This window comes from Natrix helvetica, assembly GCF_964273705.1.
Source record: "Natrix helvetica genome assembly, chromosome: 4".
Lineage (NCBI taxonomy): Eukaryota > Metazoa > Chordata > Lepidosauria > Squamata > Natricidae > Natrix > Natrix helvetica.
The window spans coordinates 139692318-139711031 of record NC_138550.1 but is presented as its reverse complement, the minus strand read 5'-3'; the positions used below and the strand labels follow the sequence as shown (position 1 = coordinate 139711031).

Here is an 18714-nt window from a genome sequence, read left to right as displayed (position 1 = left end):
AAGTCAGTGAAATGAAGTCTGATTTTTTCAAACTGGGTCACTTTAAGACGTCTTAGACTTCAACTCCCAGAATTCCCCTGCCAGTTGAAAAAAAAACCAACTTAAGTCCTCAGGGAAAAGCCAAGAGGGCGGTGGATGGGATGCTTTGAGAAATCACGGTTGCCAAGGAAGAACGGAACGAATGCTGCTCGGACCTTGTTCCTTCCGGACTTCTTCAGAAAGGGGACATGGGGCTTTTCCGGCGTGGATCACAGACATGCGAAAAGGCTGTGGAAGAGTTGAACAGGCAGTTCCTGTTTCCGGTAAATGCGAGGAAAGGGTGATTTTGTCGGTGTTGGGGAAAAAATAGCAAGGAAAGGTTTCTTGTCATGGCGCTGGGGAGGGTGGCGGTGCGACATTGGCTTCGAAGTTGCTCTTTCCTGGAGACCCGTTTCTTTTGCGAGGCTCCAAGAATAAAATCCGGCGGCAGCCGTCAATTTTCTTCAGGCCATGGAGGAAAAAGAGGAGTCGAGGTATGACTGTTGTTATAGGCGCAGCCCCTTTTATCCTCGCCTGTGCAGGGCCCGAGTTTGTTCTGGCATAGGAGAAAATGATGGTCTTGGTTTGATTGGAAAGCACGACTCTCTTTTTGGGCTCCAATTTGGGGATGGGGACATCAGTTCTTGTAGCACAAATTTCTCAATTTTTGTGACACTGAAAATAGAAACTGGTTTTTTTTTTTTTAAAAAAGAAAAAGAAAAGCACGGCTCTCTTAAATGTTTTTTTTAATCTACCCTGGTCTTCTTCCCCGTATGAATTACTCCTTCATCTTTAAGCGCTACTCTTCTTCGACCTTCTTCAATATCCCATATCTTGGGGTCAGTTACCACTGAATAGGATCCTCCAGCGCCCCAATCCTTTCATGAGGGGGGATGATTCTCAGCAGCCTCCCATGGGGTGAATGCAGAAGACAGGCTGAATTTCAGTGGATGAAACGGTCCTATGTTAACCTCTTGAAGAAGCACTTTTGGGACAACCATCATGAGCCAGACAAAGAATAATGGATGGAAACTGAACAAGGAGAGATTCAACCTGAAAATTAAGAGAAATTTTCTGAAAGTGAGCGCAATTAACCAATGGAGCAGAAGTTTCCTTCAGAGGTTGTGGGAGCTTCATCACTGGAGGCTTTCAAGAAGAGATTGGACTGTCATTTGTCAGAAATGGTGTAGGGTCTCCTGCTTGGGCAGGGAGTTTCGGCTAGATGACCTACAAGGACCCTTCCAACTCTATTAATCTGACCTTCTAATTTGCTGAGTAGGAAAATCTGAAAAATTAGGTTAATAGACCTATCATTTCTCTTTAAGAAAAAATGTATGGCATTTTGCAGGTGTCTGTGGAGATTCTCAGTCATCCAGGTTCATGGTTGTGCCAAAGGTGCTTTTTCTTTGAGAAAAAATGTATGGCATTTTGGGGGTGTCTGTGGAGATTCTCAGTCATCCAGGTTCATGGTTGTCCCAAAGGTGCTTTTTCAAGAGGCAACTGGACTTTCTGATTTTTCTTTGAAGACTTTTCTTCAGAGCTGAAGAAGCTTCTTGGATGAGAAGCAAACTGTCTTCGAAGAAAAGCCAGAAAGTCCAGAAATGCCACCTTTAGCCACTTTGTGAACATCTATGCTTAGATTAAAAAAAAATGGTATCAGATTTATAAATAGTTATATTGATTTTTTTATTAGGCATTTCAAAAATCTAGAATTTTCAGAAGAGGGTTTATATTCTCAGCATTGTCCTACCTGGGATACAACATTTATCTAGTAATCTCTCGGTCTGCTATGGTTCGTGCTGATGTGAAAGGTAAGAATTGTTTTTTTCTAAAAATGTACGGTTGTCAAATCCAATCCTCCATTCCTAAAATATAATCTGATTTTTTTTAGAGGAAGGATTAAGTATGGCTGCTTATTTTTTGCTTGTTTTTTTTATCTCTGTTATCCCTTTATAGGTCAAATTTGTGAAGCCATACAACTCAATAGAATTCTAGTGGGATACAGATTATATAGTATAGGGATGTCAAATTTAAGGCTGGATGTCAGGATCCAGCCTGTGAGTGTTTAATTCTGACCTGCAGTGCTAGCCTGGAAATAGCAAAACACCAGCCTGAGGTGCCTCTGGCAGTCAAAATGGGGCATGGTGAGGGGCACATACTCCCCCTCCCCTGCACCCCATTTTTGGCTTGGATGGCCTGCAGCACTCTGCGTTCCCCCCCAGCAGCCCGTTTTGGTCGGCAGGGTGCTGCAGGAGGCATCCATCCCATCTCCCCCCCCCCCCCCCCAAGCAGGCCCTACCAGAGGAGAACTGCAATGCTGAGCTGGCCCTCGAAGAAACCCAGTTTGACACCCCTTTTATAATACAATACCATACAAAACAATGTGATAACCAGGGAAACAACATACCTCAATAGAAAACACATGGTGACTCCTACTCCACCTTACCTAAGGCCTGGAGGAAAAGCCAGGCCTTCAGTGTCCAATAAAAGGGTAACAAGATTAAAGTTATGTGATCCTATGGGGAATATAAAGAGGCCTAGCACCGAAGTGACTCAATGAAGAAAAATCCATATATTCAGCCTTGCAAATACTTAGATTTTAATTTTGTTCTCTAAAATGAAAAAAGAATTATTATTTCAATCAGTATTTTAAAACCCTGAAGGTTTAAGGAATCCATTTTACTCATCATACCCTATACCGAAGAAGATAGTTGGAAAATATTGGACCCATCTTCAGGAGATCTTGGAAACTGCAAATAATGTTGCGGACTATAATTTTGTATGCTTTCTATGAGAGCTCTTAAACAAAGAGCTCAGGAATTAGTTGTATATTTAAAGTAATCAAATAGAAGGACTTTACATAGAAAAATATTGAGATGGAAGCTCAGCCATAAAATGATTATTGAGATGAAGATGGGCATATGTATCTATACTGTATACAGAATTTGCTGCCAATGCATATAAATTGGATTTTGCATATTTTATTTGTTTACAAAGTTTATATTTTTGTAAATACTTACATAAAATAATATTTAACATATTAACATATTCCTTCTCTGGCTGACTTTGTCCTTTTATATATCGTCTAATACTTATATGACGTACATCCTTTGGGTTTTTTGTGCCAGTAAAACTCATCTAACTTATCTAAGAGGACATAAATTGGGAAAGATTAGACTAGATCAGTGTTTTATCTTGTAATCTTAAATCTCTTTGACACTGGCTCAAAAAGAGGGGTAATTGTTGGAAACAGTTCCTGTTAATAGAGTCAGTCTAACAGTACCATATAGAGCTGTTGATAGAAAGAAATGTGTTTTGACTATCATGATGTTATTTCTATTAAAACTGTCGTCTATTCCTGACTTGTAATATTAGTAAGTCTGTGTGCATTATGAATTATTTTTCTATTAAGTAATACCTGCTTCACAAATGGGCAGATTCACTGAATTCTTGTTTTATTATATCATAAGTTAGTGAAATCCTAGATCAAGCAGACTATCTCTATGGAAGTGGAGAAACTGAAAAGCTTTATCAGTTGCTGAGTGAACACAAAAACAGGTACAGTATGCTGTTTCGGCATGCTCTAATGGACTGAGGTTGGCATAAAGCGCACAGCAATGATACAAAATCACTAGATACTGTAGACGGAAGAGTTGAAATCAGAATTTTAGAATACATTATAATGGACCTTTTAAATCCTTTTACTTTCATTTAAAAAACAACTTTTTCTTCTAATTGCTTTCAGTGGAAAAGAAAACACTCAAAATAAAATATTAACACATCAGTACATGACACTATAATAACTATAATGAGCTATAAAACAGTTTGAAGTTCTAAGATCATTTTTTTAATGCATTTAGCAGATTGGGAATGTATGGTTCATAAAAACATTCTCTTTGGGTAAATTTGAATATGCCCACCTTTAATTTTTGGAGTTGATTACACTTGTAGAGTACCTCTACTTTCACTAGATATAGTTCACCGTAAAATACTCAGTTAAAATTATTAGTGTCATGCAGTGATGTGTTATTATTAAGCTACCTTTATATTGTTTTATATAAAATTATCCCATAGAACTGTTTGGTAGTTAAAAGTATAATAAATATGTCTTTACATTGATACCTTACTATGGTACATCATAATCAATATATTCTATTATATATGTTAATATGTAGTGAAAATGCACAAGTGTTATGGCGTCTGGCACGAGCTTTGCGAGACCTTGCTCATCTTAGTCAAACTTCAGCAGAAAAAAAGAAGCTGCTGGCTTATGAAGCCCTTGATTATGCAAAGAAGGCACTTGAGAAAGACAGCACTTGTTATAGCGTACACAAGGTCAGATAAACAAATAATTTACATTTTGTAGTGGCTCATTTCTGAGTTTAGGAATTTGAAAGGAAAATTGCAACAGTTCCTTCATATCTTAAATGACAAACTCATATTCAATTCATTTAATTAGTATATAGCAATTATAATTTCAAACCAGCCTACCAAATGAATTGAAACCAGAATGTTCCAGAAACTCTAGCTGCAGTAATATTTCTACTGACTTGATCACTTTAAAGTAGATACAATATTGAAAATATTGCAATGAGTGATCCATACCAAAGCATATTTAAAGGCAAAACAATGCAGAAGTAGCTGTGTGGTCTCAAGTAAAGATTCAGTTGCTTTAAAAGATGAAGCTACATATAACGTGGGTGTCCCTGCATGCTCCGCAGCACCCTTTTGCTTTTAAAACAAAAGTGTTGCATAGTGTAAGATAAATTATAGAAGTGTAATTGAATTAAGTTATTGCCAGTTATTTTTTAGTTCAAATCTTAATTTTAAAAGCCTAGGTTGGCTTAGACAGTTATAGCTAGTAATGTCCTGTTTGAGTATGAACCTGTCTAGACATTAACATAGAATTTCTTTTAAATGTCTATTTTTTCAGAGCCCTGTCTGAATGTAGGATGTGGGAAAGTTTCTTCTTCACTCTTCCAAAATTATTCTCTCAGGACTTTTATGTAATCTCAACTTGGTTTAAAACCTCCTTCAGCTTGGCCTTGTAAGAAATTGTATGCCATTCATTTAGTGTTAACTATAGTTCACTTTAGACCATTAAACACCTAGCATTCCCTGTTGACTGAAGCTTAAAATAACAAATCTTTGTGTAGTATGGTTAGAACTGTATTTATTGACAATATGATAATAATGTAATCCCTAAACATTTCATATTGCTAAGTAACCTGTTTCATTCATTTTATTAGTGGTATGCAATATGCCTCAGTGATGTGGGAGATTATGAAGGAATAAAGAACAAAATCTCTAGTGCTTTTGTTATTAAGGAACATTTTCAGGTATTTCAAAGTTATTAACTTTTGTATTAATATTAACTTGTGTCCTCTGCCACACAAATCTGAACATAGGGAAGAGCAATTTATGATGAAGAATAAATTAGAAACTGAAGTGTTTTTAATTGTTGAATTACATATGAATCATTGGTCTCATTGTTTTTATTAATAAGGAATGCTTAAAAATATTTTAATGGATTTTGTGTAACATATTACATTTTTGTAAGAAAAATATTATAAAATATGTAACATTTTTGAAGCCTACATTGGATACATTTAAGTATTAAGAAACCAAAGAAGGGTAATTCGTTGTCTCTGAAAAGTCATGGTAGGCATGAGTTTAGAATGGTAGTCCTTCATGTTTCAGAAGTCTTGCCATTCTTTTTTCAGAGGCAGTAATTTATGTTTGCTGCATGCTTGCTGAGGGACACAGTTCTAGTCCCAGAAACTTGAAGGCTTCTGTACTCTACCATTTGATTTTGCATTTTTATCCTTTTCAGTGTAGTTAAACTTCTTTGTTTAAGGGGGTGTTGAAATAACAAACACAAAGAGCAGTTTAAACTTTTCAGTGTGTCATTATATGAAGTAGGAAATTAACATTTCATTAACTTTTAAAATATAGAGCAGAAAAGGTTCACTAACTCAATTTATTTCAGTTTATTTGGCCATTTTCACCCTTTAATCCATGGTTTAAATGATGTTCATGTATAGCTTGCATTCTGTTCACTGTAGCTCGGCCATATTACACATTTTAAAAATTCACTATTTCTAAAGGTCTTGACCTTTTCCTGCATTAGAACTCTTTTGTGGTCTATTTCTCTTAAAGTACATAATAGTTAAAGTAAACTCTATGAGATAGGAAATTACTTGTGTCCTTGTTAATAAGCTCTTCCAAAGTGGATAAATAAGTTAGGTATACAATTGTTTCAATTTTCATCCTGGAGTGTTCCTATGGTATCAAGAATATAATAAACCACATTCTCTTTTGGAAGATGTACTTCTGAGAATACACAAACCACCCTGAAATACTTGAATTAAGTTGTTGGAGGGTCAGATATAAATCCTAGTGAGCACCTGTTGAATATTGCACATTCCTAATTATAATTTCTTTGGTATTTCCTTTTTCCTTCAACTACATGTTTCAGGATATTTATGTTTTCAAATATAGTTTTGGGAGCTTGAACAGAGAAAGTTCGATGCTAGAGGACTTAATGGTAGCTTTCAACCATCAGGATGTACATCTGAACTATACAAACCATAGACATGTGGACTAAATATTAAGGATATTTCTCCCTAGACCATATGAAATTCATTTATTTTTTCAGACAAAAATATGCAATGATGTAATTTCATTGTTGCTAAGAATTAGGTAAGTGGAAAGGTAGGAGCTATGGAGGTAAATATTAAACAATGATAAAGAAATGCTTTTGCTTTGTTTTTAACAGAAAGCAATTGATCTGAATCCAAAGGATGCTACTTCACTTCATCTTATGGGCATTTGGTAAGATGATCTTTCTAAACAAAATTATATTTGAAATGCCAACATTTTTACCTGATATGTGGAATGTGAAGTAATTACACAATGCTTTTAATATTTAGCAATATGTTTCTGAACAAATGAACTACCCTATCAGCATTGTCTTACATAACATTATATATACATTTCAGAAATATGTCTCTACTAGTTGTCTTTTAAAAACATTGTATTTGCATTTGATTTATCCTCATTTCCTTCTAATTAAACACCAAATTTACCCCTTCCCACTCTACTCTGTTAAGCATATTGATTTAGTGGTTTCTCAGTTTCTCAGTCATTATTTAGAAGATACATCAAGGAGAAATTTTTTTTTATATTTGATCCCTGAATAATTTAATTCGATAAGCAGCGTATGGCTCTTTTGATATTTTATTATGTGCCCTCAATCAGTGACAACTCTTAACAACCACATAGATAACAATTCTTAACAACCACGTACATTTTCTCCATGACAATCTCCCTCACTTAGTCCTTCAGGTCTTAATGGTACATTCATTCCCACTGTAACTTGATTCATTGATCTGTCCTTCAGTGATTACTAAATTTCAACTTTTGTTAGCGCTAACTAACATGACAATAATAGATCAGAAACTTGTATATGATAGTATTTGGAGGATCATGTTTTCCCATTCCAGTTTTTACCTAATGGTTAGAGATTGCATTTATTATTCATTAATATTTACTTTCCTAATCAAGTATCATGTCTTGTCTCTCGTGATAAGTTATTGACTGATTTATATCCTAGGTGGCAACATTTTCCCCAAACCTTTTTTTAATTAAAAAAAGTCTTATTTTCTTCCCTAATGTTGAGAAGCTCCAAACTAGGTAACACGTCATCTTAAAAGATCTGCAAACACAATGATGAATATTCTTGTCTTAAACAGGACCAAATAGCATGCAATAAAAGAGATACAGGCTTTGACATGTTAGTCATATTATTAGCAGTTTGAGTATTGGCCAAGCCTTATCTGAGTAAATTAAGACTTTTACATTTCAGTTTTAACATTCTTTCATGAATGAATCTCTCTCAGCTTCTCTGAGCATAGTCCTGCGCACTTCCAAGTATTTTTCCCTAGACTTGCATTTGTTCTTAAAGCATTCTTAAGTGAGCATATCTTTATTTATTTATTCAATTTCTATAGCTGCCCATCTCAATTCAGTTGACCCCTGGAGGCAAATTATATCACAATAATTAAAACAAAATTAGTTACAAATTTGTTCCTCTTTGGCACTTTTCTTCAGCAATTCTTGAATGCTTCGGTGAGTCTTATCCTAATGTGAGCCAGCATCCCATAAATCTTAATTAACTCTTCAATCCATCTACCAGCCACTTTTAATCTGGACAGAATAATGATTCTGTCTTCAACAATTATTCAAATGGCTAGTTTATTTTAGCCACTGTTGTATGTTAACTGCCAGCCTGATCTTTCATTTATCAGTTTCTTCTAATCTTGACATGTTGTCCATGGAGGTTTCTAACACTCTATGCCGCCTTTGAAGCTGCACTTCCTTCTCCACTGAGAAGCTGAACTGTCCTATTCTTATAACTTACCAACTGAGCATAGCATAGACCCAGAAGAGAATGTGTTTGGCTTACTCTCCCTACTCTCAAAATCACTTCAGAGTAAATATTTATATACTTATCTGACTAGCCAAGTCATAATATCTTTGTGAATCAAAAACTAGTGTTCATACAGAAAAAACTAGCCAGTGAGGCCTTTCTACACTTAAATGGCATTTAACTTACAGCTTTCTCTAGTTTTTTGGCAGTGATTTGGAAGTGTAATAGTTAAGCATACATCATTCTAGAGCTGGGTTAAAGTTAGAATTCACTGGCCTCCTCTAGTTATGTGATTTTAAATATTGTGATCTTAGAAGACATATTTAATAAATACATTTTTCATATGTTACAGGTGTTACACATTTGCTGATATGCCATGGTATCAGAGGAACATAGCTGCTATTTTATTCTCAACACCACCCAGCTCTACCTATGAAGAAGTATGTGTCCCATTAGTATTTTCTATAACTTTTTAAGTATATTATCCTTTAAAACATTGGGAAAAAAGAGATTGAAAAGTCAGTCTTTATAAGCTATGAGGCTATCGTGTCAGGCAATAGATTTTTGGATAAAACTTGAGATTCTGAAAAATAAATATACCATCTACTAAATGAATACCAGCTATTTCATAAAATACATAAGATTGATTACATTTGTAAATAAATATATCCTTGAATATAACCTATACAGCATATAGCATTCCCTTTTGTGTTTTCCCTTAGAAAACACGTTACATTGCAGTTATTGAAGTATTTTTATTTTTACTGGAAGGATTTAAATTAATAGCATTCCTCTAATTTTAATGCTAATGTCTCCTAGGCATTACAGTACTTTGAAAAGGCTGAAAATGGTAAGTTATGTAAGAAAGCACATTGTGTGACAACCTAACTGAAATCAAAATTAAAATGTGTTAGATACTATATGAAAGCGTAAATTATTTATAGCAGAGTCCCCCAGCGTTTCCGACTTTGCTGAGGGAGGGGATGGTTTGAAGAAGTGGTTGACAAGCATGTGTGAACACAACTCCATTTCCACAAGGAGCATGCACGTACACCTTCTGCTCACACAAATGGAGCATGCTCACGTGACAATAGTGTGGGTGCCCTCACTAGCAGTTTCCACGCTCCAGTTGCAAACACAGCCCACTAGTGGGCCACGGGCCACTGGTTGAGGACCCCTGATTTATAGTATTACTTGAAACAAGGATATAGGTACATGAAAGTTCTTCAAATTCCCTTCAGCTCTATCTAATATCTACTGAGGTATCAATGTAGAATGAAAAAAATAGAATCTCTAGTCATTCGAGAGATACCAAATTATAAATTGGATAATCCATAGTTTCAGTAGTGAAACTGAGAACTGAGTATGCAACTTTTTAATTACACTATTCAATACACTATTTAATATTCTTTCAATAGGGATGCTAAAGGAATTGTATGTTAAAATTACCTTGAGAGCATGTTATTAGTTGTTAGAACAAACATATTTATTAAAATGTTTCTATTGATTATGAGAAGATTAAAATTAACACCACTTGTTTATACATTGTGTTTCTCAGAAGAGGAATGTGAAATATTTTAGTTATAAACGAACATCATCAGAATTTGCATAATAAAGATGTATATTGAAGTGATTTTCATATTGAGAATTTCCATCATATATATATATATATATATATATATATATATATATATATATATATATATATATATATATATATATATATATATATATATATATATATATATATGATGGAAATTCTCATATATATATGATGGAAATATATATACACATTTGTGCCGATAAATAAAGGGAGACTAGTATAGATCTATTTCAGGCTATTTAGCTCTCATCAGCTAGCCATACCCTTACTGAGAATTGAACCTGGGCTGATAAAGGAGCAGAGCCTGTGGTTTAGTGGCTAATACAACTGCCTGATATGTAATACAGCCCAGGTTCAATTCCCAGTAAGGGTATGGCTAGCTGATGAGAGGTAAATATGTATGTATGGTGTCACAACCCCTGGTATGCCCAAATATGGGAGGGAGCATACTGTTCCCTTTTCTGTTTTTCGACTTACCCTAGGAGCCATCCAGGCAGAAAGCCATTTTTTATGTTGCCTTTGTTATATTTGTGTTGCATTTGTGCTGATAAATTTATTTTTATCCATACAAACTTATTTATTTATCAGCACAAATGCAACACACACACACACATATACACATATAATGTCGATCTGAAATAAAAACATTACAGTGCAGATAGAAACAAAAATCCTTTACCACTCAGCAAAATGTACATTATCTTTTTTTTTATATATGTACTGAGATTATGCTTAACTTTTTAAAATATTAGAAATAAATAAGCTGTACATTATAAATTAAAAACCAGAAGTTTTTTGTTTGTTTTCATTTCTGTGTAGTTGAACCAAATTTCTATAGTAAAAACTTGCTGTTCTTGGGAAAGACTTGCATGAAATTAAATAATAAAAAGATGGCCCTTCTCTGGCTAACAAAAGCTAGAGATCGGCTACCACATACAGAGGAAGATAAGCAGGTAAGTTACTTTCACAGCAAGATATGTATATGGATCTAGAAAATACATTTTCAAGTATTCTTGTGCTAGAACACATACTGAAAGCCTATCAATGCTGTCATTAGCCTCACATTTTAGCCTAAAGCCGTGTTCCCCAATCTTGGTAATAAATTGTTCCACTTTCAGAACTAACCAGCCAACATGATCTTTGTTGAGAGTAATCAACTGAGTCATTGCGAACTGGACATGGACAGCATCTAAATTTAATAAATTATTTATCTAAAGAAACAAATCTTGAAAATGTATATTGAAATAATTCATAATTTTGTTATGAAATGTTAGATGCTGACAGACTATCAAATGATTATAGAAATGTTAGATCTGGCATAATATGAATATTGTTATTAAGCATTGTCAATGTTTTTCATCGAAACTAAATTTTAAAATGGACGTTTGGAATAGAGCCGTGGTGGTGAATCTCTGGGCATGGGTGCTGTCGCCAGCTGCTCTTCTGGTTTCTGGCATGCGCATGCGCCAGCCAGCGGGTCTTCGTGAGCGCCAGAAACCCAAAGACAAGCTGACTGGTGTGCATGCTGGTCTTTGGGTTTCCAGCAGTCTGGCATGTGCGCATTCCAGTTTGGGCACTTGGTGCCAAAAAGGTTCGCGATCACGGGAATAGAGGAATTTCCTGTAGATTTCTTTCTGTCCCTTTTTCAGGCTTTGAATGGGTTGAAAATGATTTTATAAATTTTGATAACGGTACTCTGGTTGGGTTCCACTGTACTTGTGAGAATTTTATCTGGAGCTTGGCTTATCAGTTTTAATTTATAGCCGCCCTGAGGTAAATTGGTTTAAGCAATGATTATTGACTCAGATTTGTAACTAAGCAGAAACTTGAAGCCAACTCTCTCAGTGGAAGTTCAGAGCCCAATATTGTTTGTTTGTTTAATATCTTTGTATACCAGTGCAATAAAGACAACCTCTTTGCTGTTCACGTTAAAAAGAAATGCAGCCCAAAACCCCATACAAAATAAATACAAGGTTGTTTTTTTTAAGATGGTACTATTAAATCAAACTGGGGAGGGCTCAGCAAAAAAGCCTGGCTTTTAAGATCAGGTGCAAAAGCAGGAGAGAGAGAACCACTCTGATTTCCAGAGGGAGGCCACTTTACACTGCACCAGTTTCTATCTGATCTAATCTTGGAAATCAATGTCTGTGTAGATTTTCTATTTTCATAAAAAATAATCAAAGGCAAATTAGCAGACGAGTGCATTAATACAACTATTTCGCCATGATTTGCATGCTGTGTCAAACAATATTTTTTTTTCACTTCTATTGTTTCAGGTACAAAAAGAAGCTTTGGAAATATTAAATTCTATATGACATGATTTCTCAAAATATCTGAACTAATGAACTAAGAAACTAAAGAGAAAGATAAACAGTTATATTGTGGTTCAAATTGGTATATGAAGAATTTTTAGAAAAGAATAAATTCCAGATTTTATTGACATTTCCATCTACATCTATTAATCCATCTGTATAAAAATGTATTTTTTGTCCAGAAGGCAGAGAGAAAAATCAGGAAACAATTATGAAATTTACAAGTATTCAGAAATAATAGCTTTTAATTTTAATCCCTACTTTTATTGTTTAAACTGTTATTTTAAGTCATTTTCTGGCATGGTTTTAGATAGTTCATTTGGATAACTCTACTGTTTTTGTTTTGGAGAATTTAGTAGGATAGAATATGCTTGCTTTCCTATGTCAAAGGATAATTTGTTAAGATATTGTTATAAGAGGTGTGGTGGCACAGTGTATGGAGCCGGGAGTTCAATCCTGATGGGCTGAAGGTTGACTCTGCCTTCCTTCTTTTCAAGGTTGGTAAAATAAGGACCCAGATTGTTTGGGTCCAACATGCTGACTCTCTAAACCATCTAGAGAAGGCTGTAAAGCACTATGAAGTGCATATAAGTATGAGTGCTGTTGCTAATGCTATTGTTCACCCTTAACATGTAAAGATATTTTTAAGCACTGTAGTGCTTATCTTACATTTTGACTTGCAACCAATATATGAATAATTTTTTGAGCTTTTTGTTTTCTGGCAAGGTTTAGATTGATTCCTTATTGCCTTTCACATCTCAATCATAGTTCCTTAGAGATATAATCTGTTTTCTGATTTTAAACAATACTGTTCATTTGCAACAAGTTTAAAATAAAAAAGACACCAAAAACCCCATGAACAAATACAAATATGAGAAAAAATCAAAAACAATATTGCTTTTGACTAATAGTCTTGAAACACAATATTAAACTATATAGATTGGTATTACTTTCTGTTAGGTAAAGTCATAAGCAGAGAGCAAATCAGCTCAAGGATTTAAAACTAGGATGACGTATCCTTTTATTATAAAAATAAGATGCTTTATTTCAATATGATGAATTCTAAATCATGCAAATAACTAATATCTACCTAAATAATTAATCTTTAATTTTTTTTTAAATGAAAAACCCTAGTCCTGAGAGTAACTCAAAAATTTTGGGTGCTGTTAATGTATCTGCATCAAATAGTGAAAAGTTAATCTTTTCATCATGAATTTATATTTTTATAGCAGAAGAGCTGACCCTATATGTTAAAAGCTGAAGGTTTCAAGCTCCTATCCCCAAAGCCTCTGTGCCTATATATTGCTATGTTTTTATATTGACGTTTGATAGTTACATTATTAAAAAATATATAAGGAAAAAAAATGAGGACAGCATGACCATATAGTGATTAGGAAAATAGCCTCTCTACCTCTTTGTGGGAATGTAAATCAGCTAAGGCAAATCAGCGACATAACTTATATAGAAATTGCCTTTGTTGAAAGAATTGGAAAAATGCTTTTTACTTTTAGCACCTAGTTGTAAACGCTGCTAAATAAATAAAAATGTAGAACTCTTCAAATCACTAACAGCACCTTAGAAGACATACCAGTAGAAAAATATATACAAAAAAGGCTCAGCAGTTCTTATTAGAAGAAACTTTTTATCACAAGTAAAAGAAATTAAATTTAACACCAATTAACTTTTCTCTATTCTAGAACAAGTTCAGTACAGTATTACTTGTATGCTGATTTATTAGCTGAGAAATCCTTCCTGCAAATTCGAAATTTAAGCTTGGAGGAGCATCTGATTTCTGTTTCATCTTCCCCTCCCCATTTTAGCACACAGGTTCTTGGCTGTTTCTCTCCTGCCAGAGAAATGGGTGCAGTTACTGAAGGAATGAATGCTTTACCACCTAGAGAATGAAAGGTCAGAAAATTATGTGAACCTTTTGAAATGCTATAGATTGTTTTTTGGGGGGAGAGTATTTGTATATTGGTTTTTTATTTTTGTAAGCCGCTGAGAGTCATTGAGAATGAGTGGACAACCATAGTGTTGTTGTTTTTTAAATTACGTTTTTAGTCAAGTTTCAGAGTTCCAATGCATATTTGGAAGATATTGGTACATAGTTTGTTATTCATAGGAAGCCTTATTTTTTAGAATATTGCAAAGGGTTTCATGAATGCAATACAGAAGCCAAACCATTAAAACATTTGCTCATTAAAACGAGCAAGGTGCACTTTGGTTATCCCATTAGTAACATCTTTTTCAGGCATCAGTTACTTTTTTCTCTCTTATAAAACTGCTTGGGGAAGCCAAGGCATCTTTTTGAGCCTTTGTATTAGAGAGATGGAGATAGAAATTGAGAAATGCACAAAAACATACAGATCCAATACATGGGAATCTGGGTCCATTCTAAATTTTCCACATAAATTCTAATGAGCAGTGTTGATTTTCAAAAGAGAGCATTTATATCTCCTTTCTTAAATACCGAAATATTTTTAGTATATCCTTGTTTTACAAAAATATATACAAACTAGCCAATCTCGTGGAGCTGGAAGGGATATTTTTGAGAAGATTGCTTCTGTAAGCTGTTGAATACCTATCTACTTGGATTTCCTAATTGAACTTAATCAGTTTGAATAGCTAATTGTGATGAAACATTATATGATGCAATCTGTCTATCTTCCTTGGCAGGCAAAATACTGTTTCTTTGCTATTGGGAAATCATAAGAAATCATAGTGTGATTTCTTTAACAGCCAGTGAATCAAGGTCTGCTGAATTGTGCAAAAAATGGCAAAGTAAATAAGATATTCTGTTTTTTTTTAAAAAAGTATGTAATACCCTGCACCTATGACTTGCACTTAAGTCAATTTCATTGCAGTCATTGAAATCTAAACTCCAACTAGGGTTACTGTTCATGAAAATCACTCGTTGCTAAACTTAGAATACATGCACATTGCCTAGTCTTCCCAGCATGGGAAAATGGCCATAGCACATTTGTTGAACTCTTTGACATAAACTTTTTTTTTGGGGGGAAGGGGGGAGGAATGTTTGAAATGTTACTCATTTCCTCCGATCTTCCAGACATAGAAAGGTATTGCTAAATAAATACCTTTTCTCTTCATAGTCCATAAATCAATGTTCATGAACCTAAATATTTTAATATCTCATGCTGTAATTCTTAACTTCAGTAGTTTCCCTTCTCATGGTTGGAATTGGATTTAAGTATTCCTTTCATGACTGCACATATAAGGAGCACAGTGCTCACAAAGTTAGAACACTGGGCTGTCAATCAGCAGTGCTTGCGTTTGAGACCTGTTGCTGCTATGAGGTGGGGTGAGCTCCTGTCACATGCTTCAGCTCCTGAATCAGCAGTTCAAAAGAGGGTGACAGTGAATAGATTCATGGGTACCACTTTAGTGGGTAACTTCATGGGGACACAAAAGGAGCCCCCAATTGGATGTCCCCAGGCAATGGTGATGTCATCAGCAAACCTATGGTGCTTCTGACATAGAAAATATCACTGCTTTAGCAGCAATTAGCTAAAGGATACATAATTTTTTTAAAAAATGAACTGAGCCAAGCCAAAAATCTCTAAAATACCAGTAAAAATGGAAAAATACAAAATGGAAGAGAAACTATACATTTACCTTTACTTACCTAGGGTTGCCCTTGTTTAGCTCTCCTAAATTCCAATAAAACTGGCCTTGAGTTTTGTTTTCCTCTTTGCCCCTTTTCCCAAATAAACTTATACAAGCATTTCATTTGTATTTTTTCTCTTTGCAAAATGTCCTCTGAATAACAGACCAAATAAAAATAAGCATACTTTGTGATGCACCGTGTTCTTTATTGTTAATTACTGATTTACAAGATTACCTTTGCAATGTTTCAGTCATTCAATAGTGCAAATAATAGTGTTTCTATTGTTCTGAATGTAGAATTTAGGTAAAACATTTCTTTGGATATTTTTTGAAGTTTTTTTCTTTATAAACTAACATAATTCAGGTGACTCCAAATACATTTTTTTCCAAATCTTCAGGGTATTTTTATTTTAAGGAGCCTATGTATATTGTAAGAGGGCATTATGACATTAAAAACATATTGATAGGGGGAAGTTATCTAACAAGATAGACTGAAGGCCCATTAATTCAGTGCTTTTATCAAAGCATTCTCAGGTTAATATCCATGAATAATAAAGTGTAACAATATGTAGAAAAATAAGGTTTTGGTAGAATTCAACTGCTATATTGAGAAAATGAATAATAGCAGATTCATACTGCATTTACAGATTTTTTGCGGTTTGATATGTTACAGAAATGTTAATTCTAGGAAATTAATTTTGTGTGTGTGTACAAAACTGTAGGTTTAATGGAATTTACAATGAATAATGAATGCATGATACAATGGTAATTTAAAATGTTACTCTAGTAAGGAAGCACAGTTTGCTAAAAGTAGCATTTGATATAATTCACATCAATGTTGTAGAATTTATCATACATTTGCAAATAGCAAATGCCCTCAATACTGCTAAAATAATTTAATGTTTTTTATATATATAATATTGTACACTTAATGACAAATAAGACTTAGCCTTTATAAAAACAGATTTTAAAGATGTTTAGGAACATCTGGATTTATTGAAGTTAAAAATGGATGAGAATACTGAACACTATTAAAATCAATTCACTTGTGCAAGCTTTTGTGACTAGTTTCAATAGGGGTCTCTAAATCCATAGCAAAAAAATAAAAATCCATGAGAATAATAATTCACATTACTTTTCATATCCTACTAAATTTCAAATTAGTTCCTTATGAAATTGAGGCATATAACCAATACTGTGGGAAAGCCGGTTAATACCAGAGTAGGGCAGAATATGTAAGCAACCTTTGTTTTTTTTCTTCATGATTACCTACTGTTCTCTTGGAAATAACCCAAGATAGTATGTAAACAATTTTTAATGCTGATCAGTGAGTTAAAATAGTCTGTTCAGCTTCTGTTTGTGAGTCAGAACAGTGGCACCAATATCTTAATCACATTCATTTTACTGTACATTACTCTTGTGCAAGTAATAAAGGCTTTACCTATGACCACAGCTACAGAGACGTAGCAAAGAGGGTTAACAGTTATTACTTTTTAAGGAAATTAAGCCGATAGAATTATATTCTATCATTTAAAAGAGCCAGCAGCATTTTTCTATATAATGAAGATGTACTTGGCAGAAGCCTTTTAACATCTTTTATAACAGCCATGCAATAGAAAGAACCTTAGAGATGTTGCATAAATTAGAAGAATACAGAGCAGTCTGTACATTTCTGAAGTCAGGAAGAAACTCCTGATCCTCTGAATGGCTGTGATATTTTTTAAGTTTAAAGCTCTATAAAACTAGAGCTCACTTGTTTGTGTGTGTGTATATATGTGCATGTGTATATATACACACACATTCATACACATATACACATTTTAAAATAAAGTCTCTTTCTGTTTCAATTTCATTCTGGCCGATCTCTTGAGGGCAAAATAAATAAGTAGAGAAAGTAAAAGTTTTTTGCATATCTTTGTGGAAGAACAGAACTGCTTTTTAAAAAGATTTCCAGAAAAACTGCTGTACAGAAGAGACGGCTTATGTACAACTAACTCTGCAATTTAGTTGCTCCAGCCTATCAGGAAAAAAACTGAAAGCTTCACTTTGATGAATCTTACTCTTGTCCAAATCCTTCTGTTTCTTCAATTGCAAAAAGCAACTTTTCTTTCAGCTGTTCATAGCTTTTATAAGGCGGTAAATCTAAACGATTAAAACTGCAGAGAAAAAAGAAAAATATTTTATTCTTTCTGATAAGATCATGCCATTAGTTTAATGATGCAATAACTTATCATTTTACATCTTAAGTACTTTCAAATCTTTCCACTAATCCAAACATTCAAGAAAATTCTGAAATATGCATTACAGATTAGCAATTTCCAGTTTTTATAGCTCAGACGTTTACATTTCTTTGTTATTGTGTAATTGACAGATCCTCCTCCACTTATTTGTTCTTGTATTTTTCACTTAGCATGCACTGAGAAATATTTTGTCTGGTTGGCCTTAAAAACCCACCTCAGCTACAGAAAAGAATTGTTTTAAATCTATGAATACCTGCATTAAAGAACAACTTTGGTGTGAATTAATGTATATCTCTTAATATGACAATGGCTGGTACTTGAAAGAGCTGGATACAATACACGCAGCAAAAAAGCAAATATGTTATTATCTCATTAGAAATCACCCCAAAGCTAAGATGAGTTGTAGTTGAAAGGGTGGCTAGGTAGTAAAAAATATTCTAGGACTGTAAGTTATTAAAAAGAACTAAAAAAAATGGCAATGGAAAC

General features: G+C 34.1%; 2 protein-coding genes across 5 annotated transcripts in view; one reads left to right on the top strand and one right to left on the bottom strand.

The window, feature by feature from the left end:
* The first annotated feature begins 87 nt into the window (after positions 1–87).
* RMDN1 (regulator of microtubule dynamics 1) lies at positions 88–15907 on the top strand. 2 transcript variants are annotated; one of them, XM_081952447.1, is made up of 10 exons: positions 88–302; positions 1712–1829; positions 3489–3576; positions 4194–4353; positions 5268–5357; positions 6797–6852; positions 8802–8889; positions 9269–9299; positions 10872–11005; positions 12329–15907. In XM_081952447.1, the coding sequence occupies exons 1-10, from the start codon at positions 228–230 to the stop codon at positions 12365–12367; spliced, it is 879 nt and encodes a 292-aa protein (XP_081808573.1). In that variant the 5' UTR covers positions 88–227; the 3' UTR covers positions 12368–15907. The 2 variants fall into 2 exon arrangements, with proteins under 2 accessions (XP_081808573.1, XP_081808572.1); XM_081952446.1 differs by lacking the exon at positions 88–302 and adding an exon at positions 309–512.
* A 1042-nt stretch (positions 15908–16949) lies between these two features.
* Positions 16950–18714, bottom strand: part of WWP1 (WW domain containing E3 ubiquitin protein ligase 1) — a 72168-nt gene continuing 70403 nt past the window's right edge. For all 3 annotated transcript variants that reach the window (XM_081952435.1, XM_081952434.1, XM_081952436.1), the window contains exon 24: positions 16950–18144. In XM_081952435.1, coding sequence (XP_081808561.1) covers positions 18045–18144 — 100 coding nt within the window. In that variant the 3' untranslated portion in view covers positions 16950–18044. The remainder of the gene's footprint in view (positions 18145–18714) is intronic.

Excerpts from the sequence above, each read along its gene's own strand:
- RMDN1 (XM_081952446.1), top strand. The coding sequence starts at position 369 with ATGGCGCTGGGGAGGGTGGCGGTGCGACATTGGCTTCGAAGTTGCTCT. Across the intron at positions 3,577-4,193 it reads CTGAGTGAACACAAAAACAG|TGAAAATGCACAAGTGTTAT; the intron begins GTACAGTATGCT and ends GTTAATATGTAG. Across the intron at positions 5,358-6,796 it reads TTATTAAGGAACATTTTCAG|AAAGCAATTGATCTGAATCC; the intron begins GTATTTCAAAGT and ends TGTTTTTAACAG.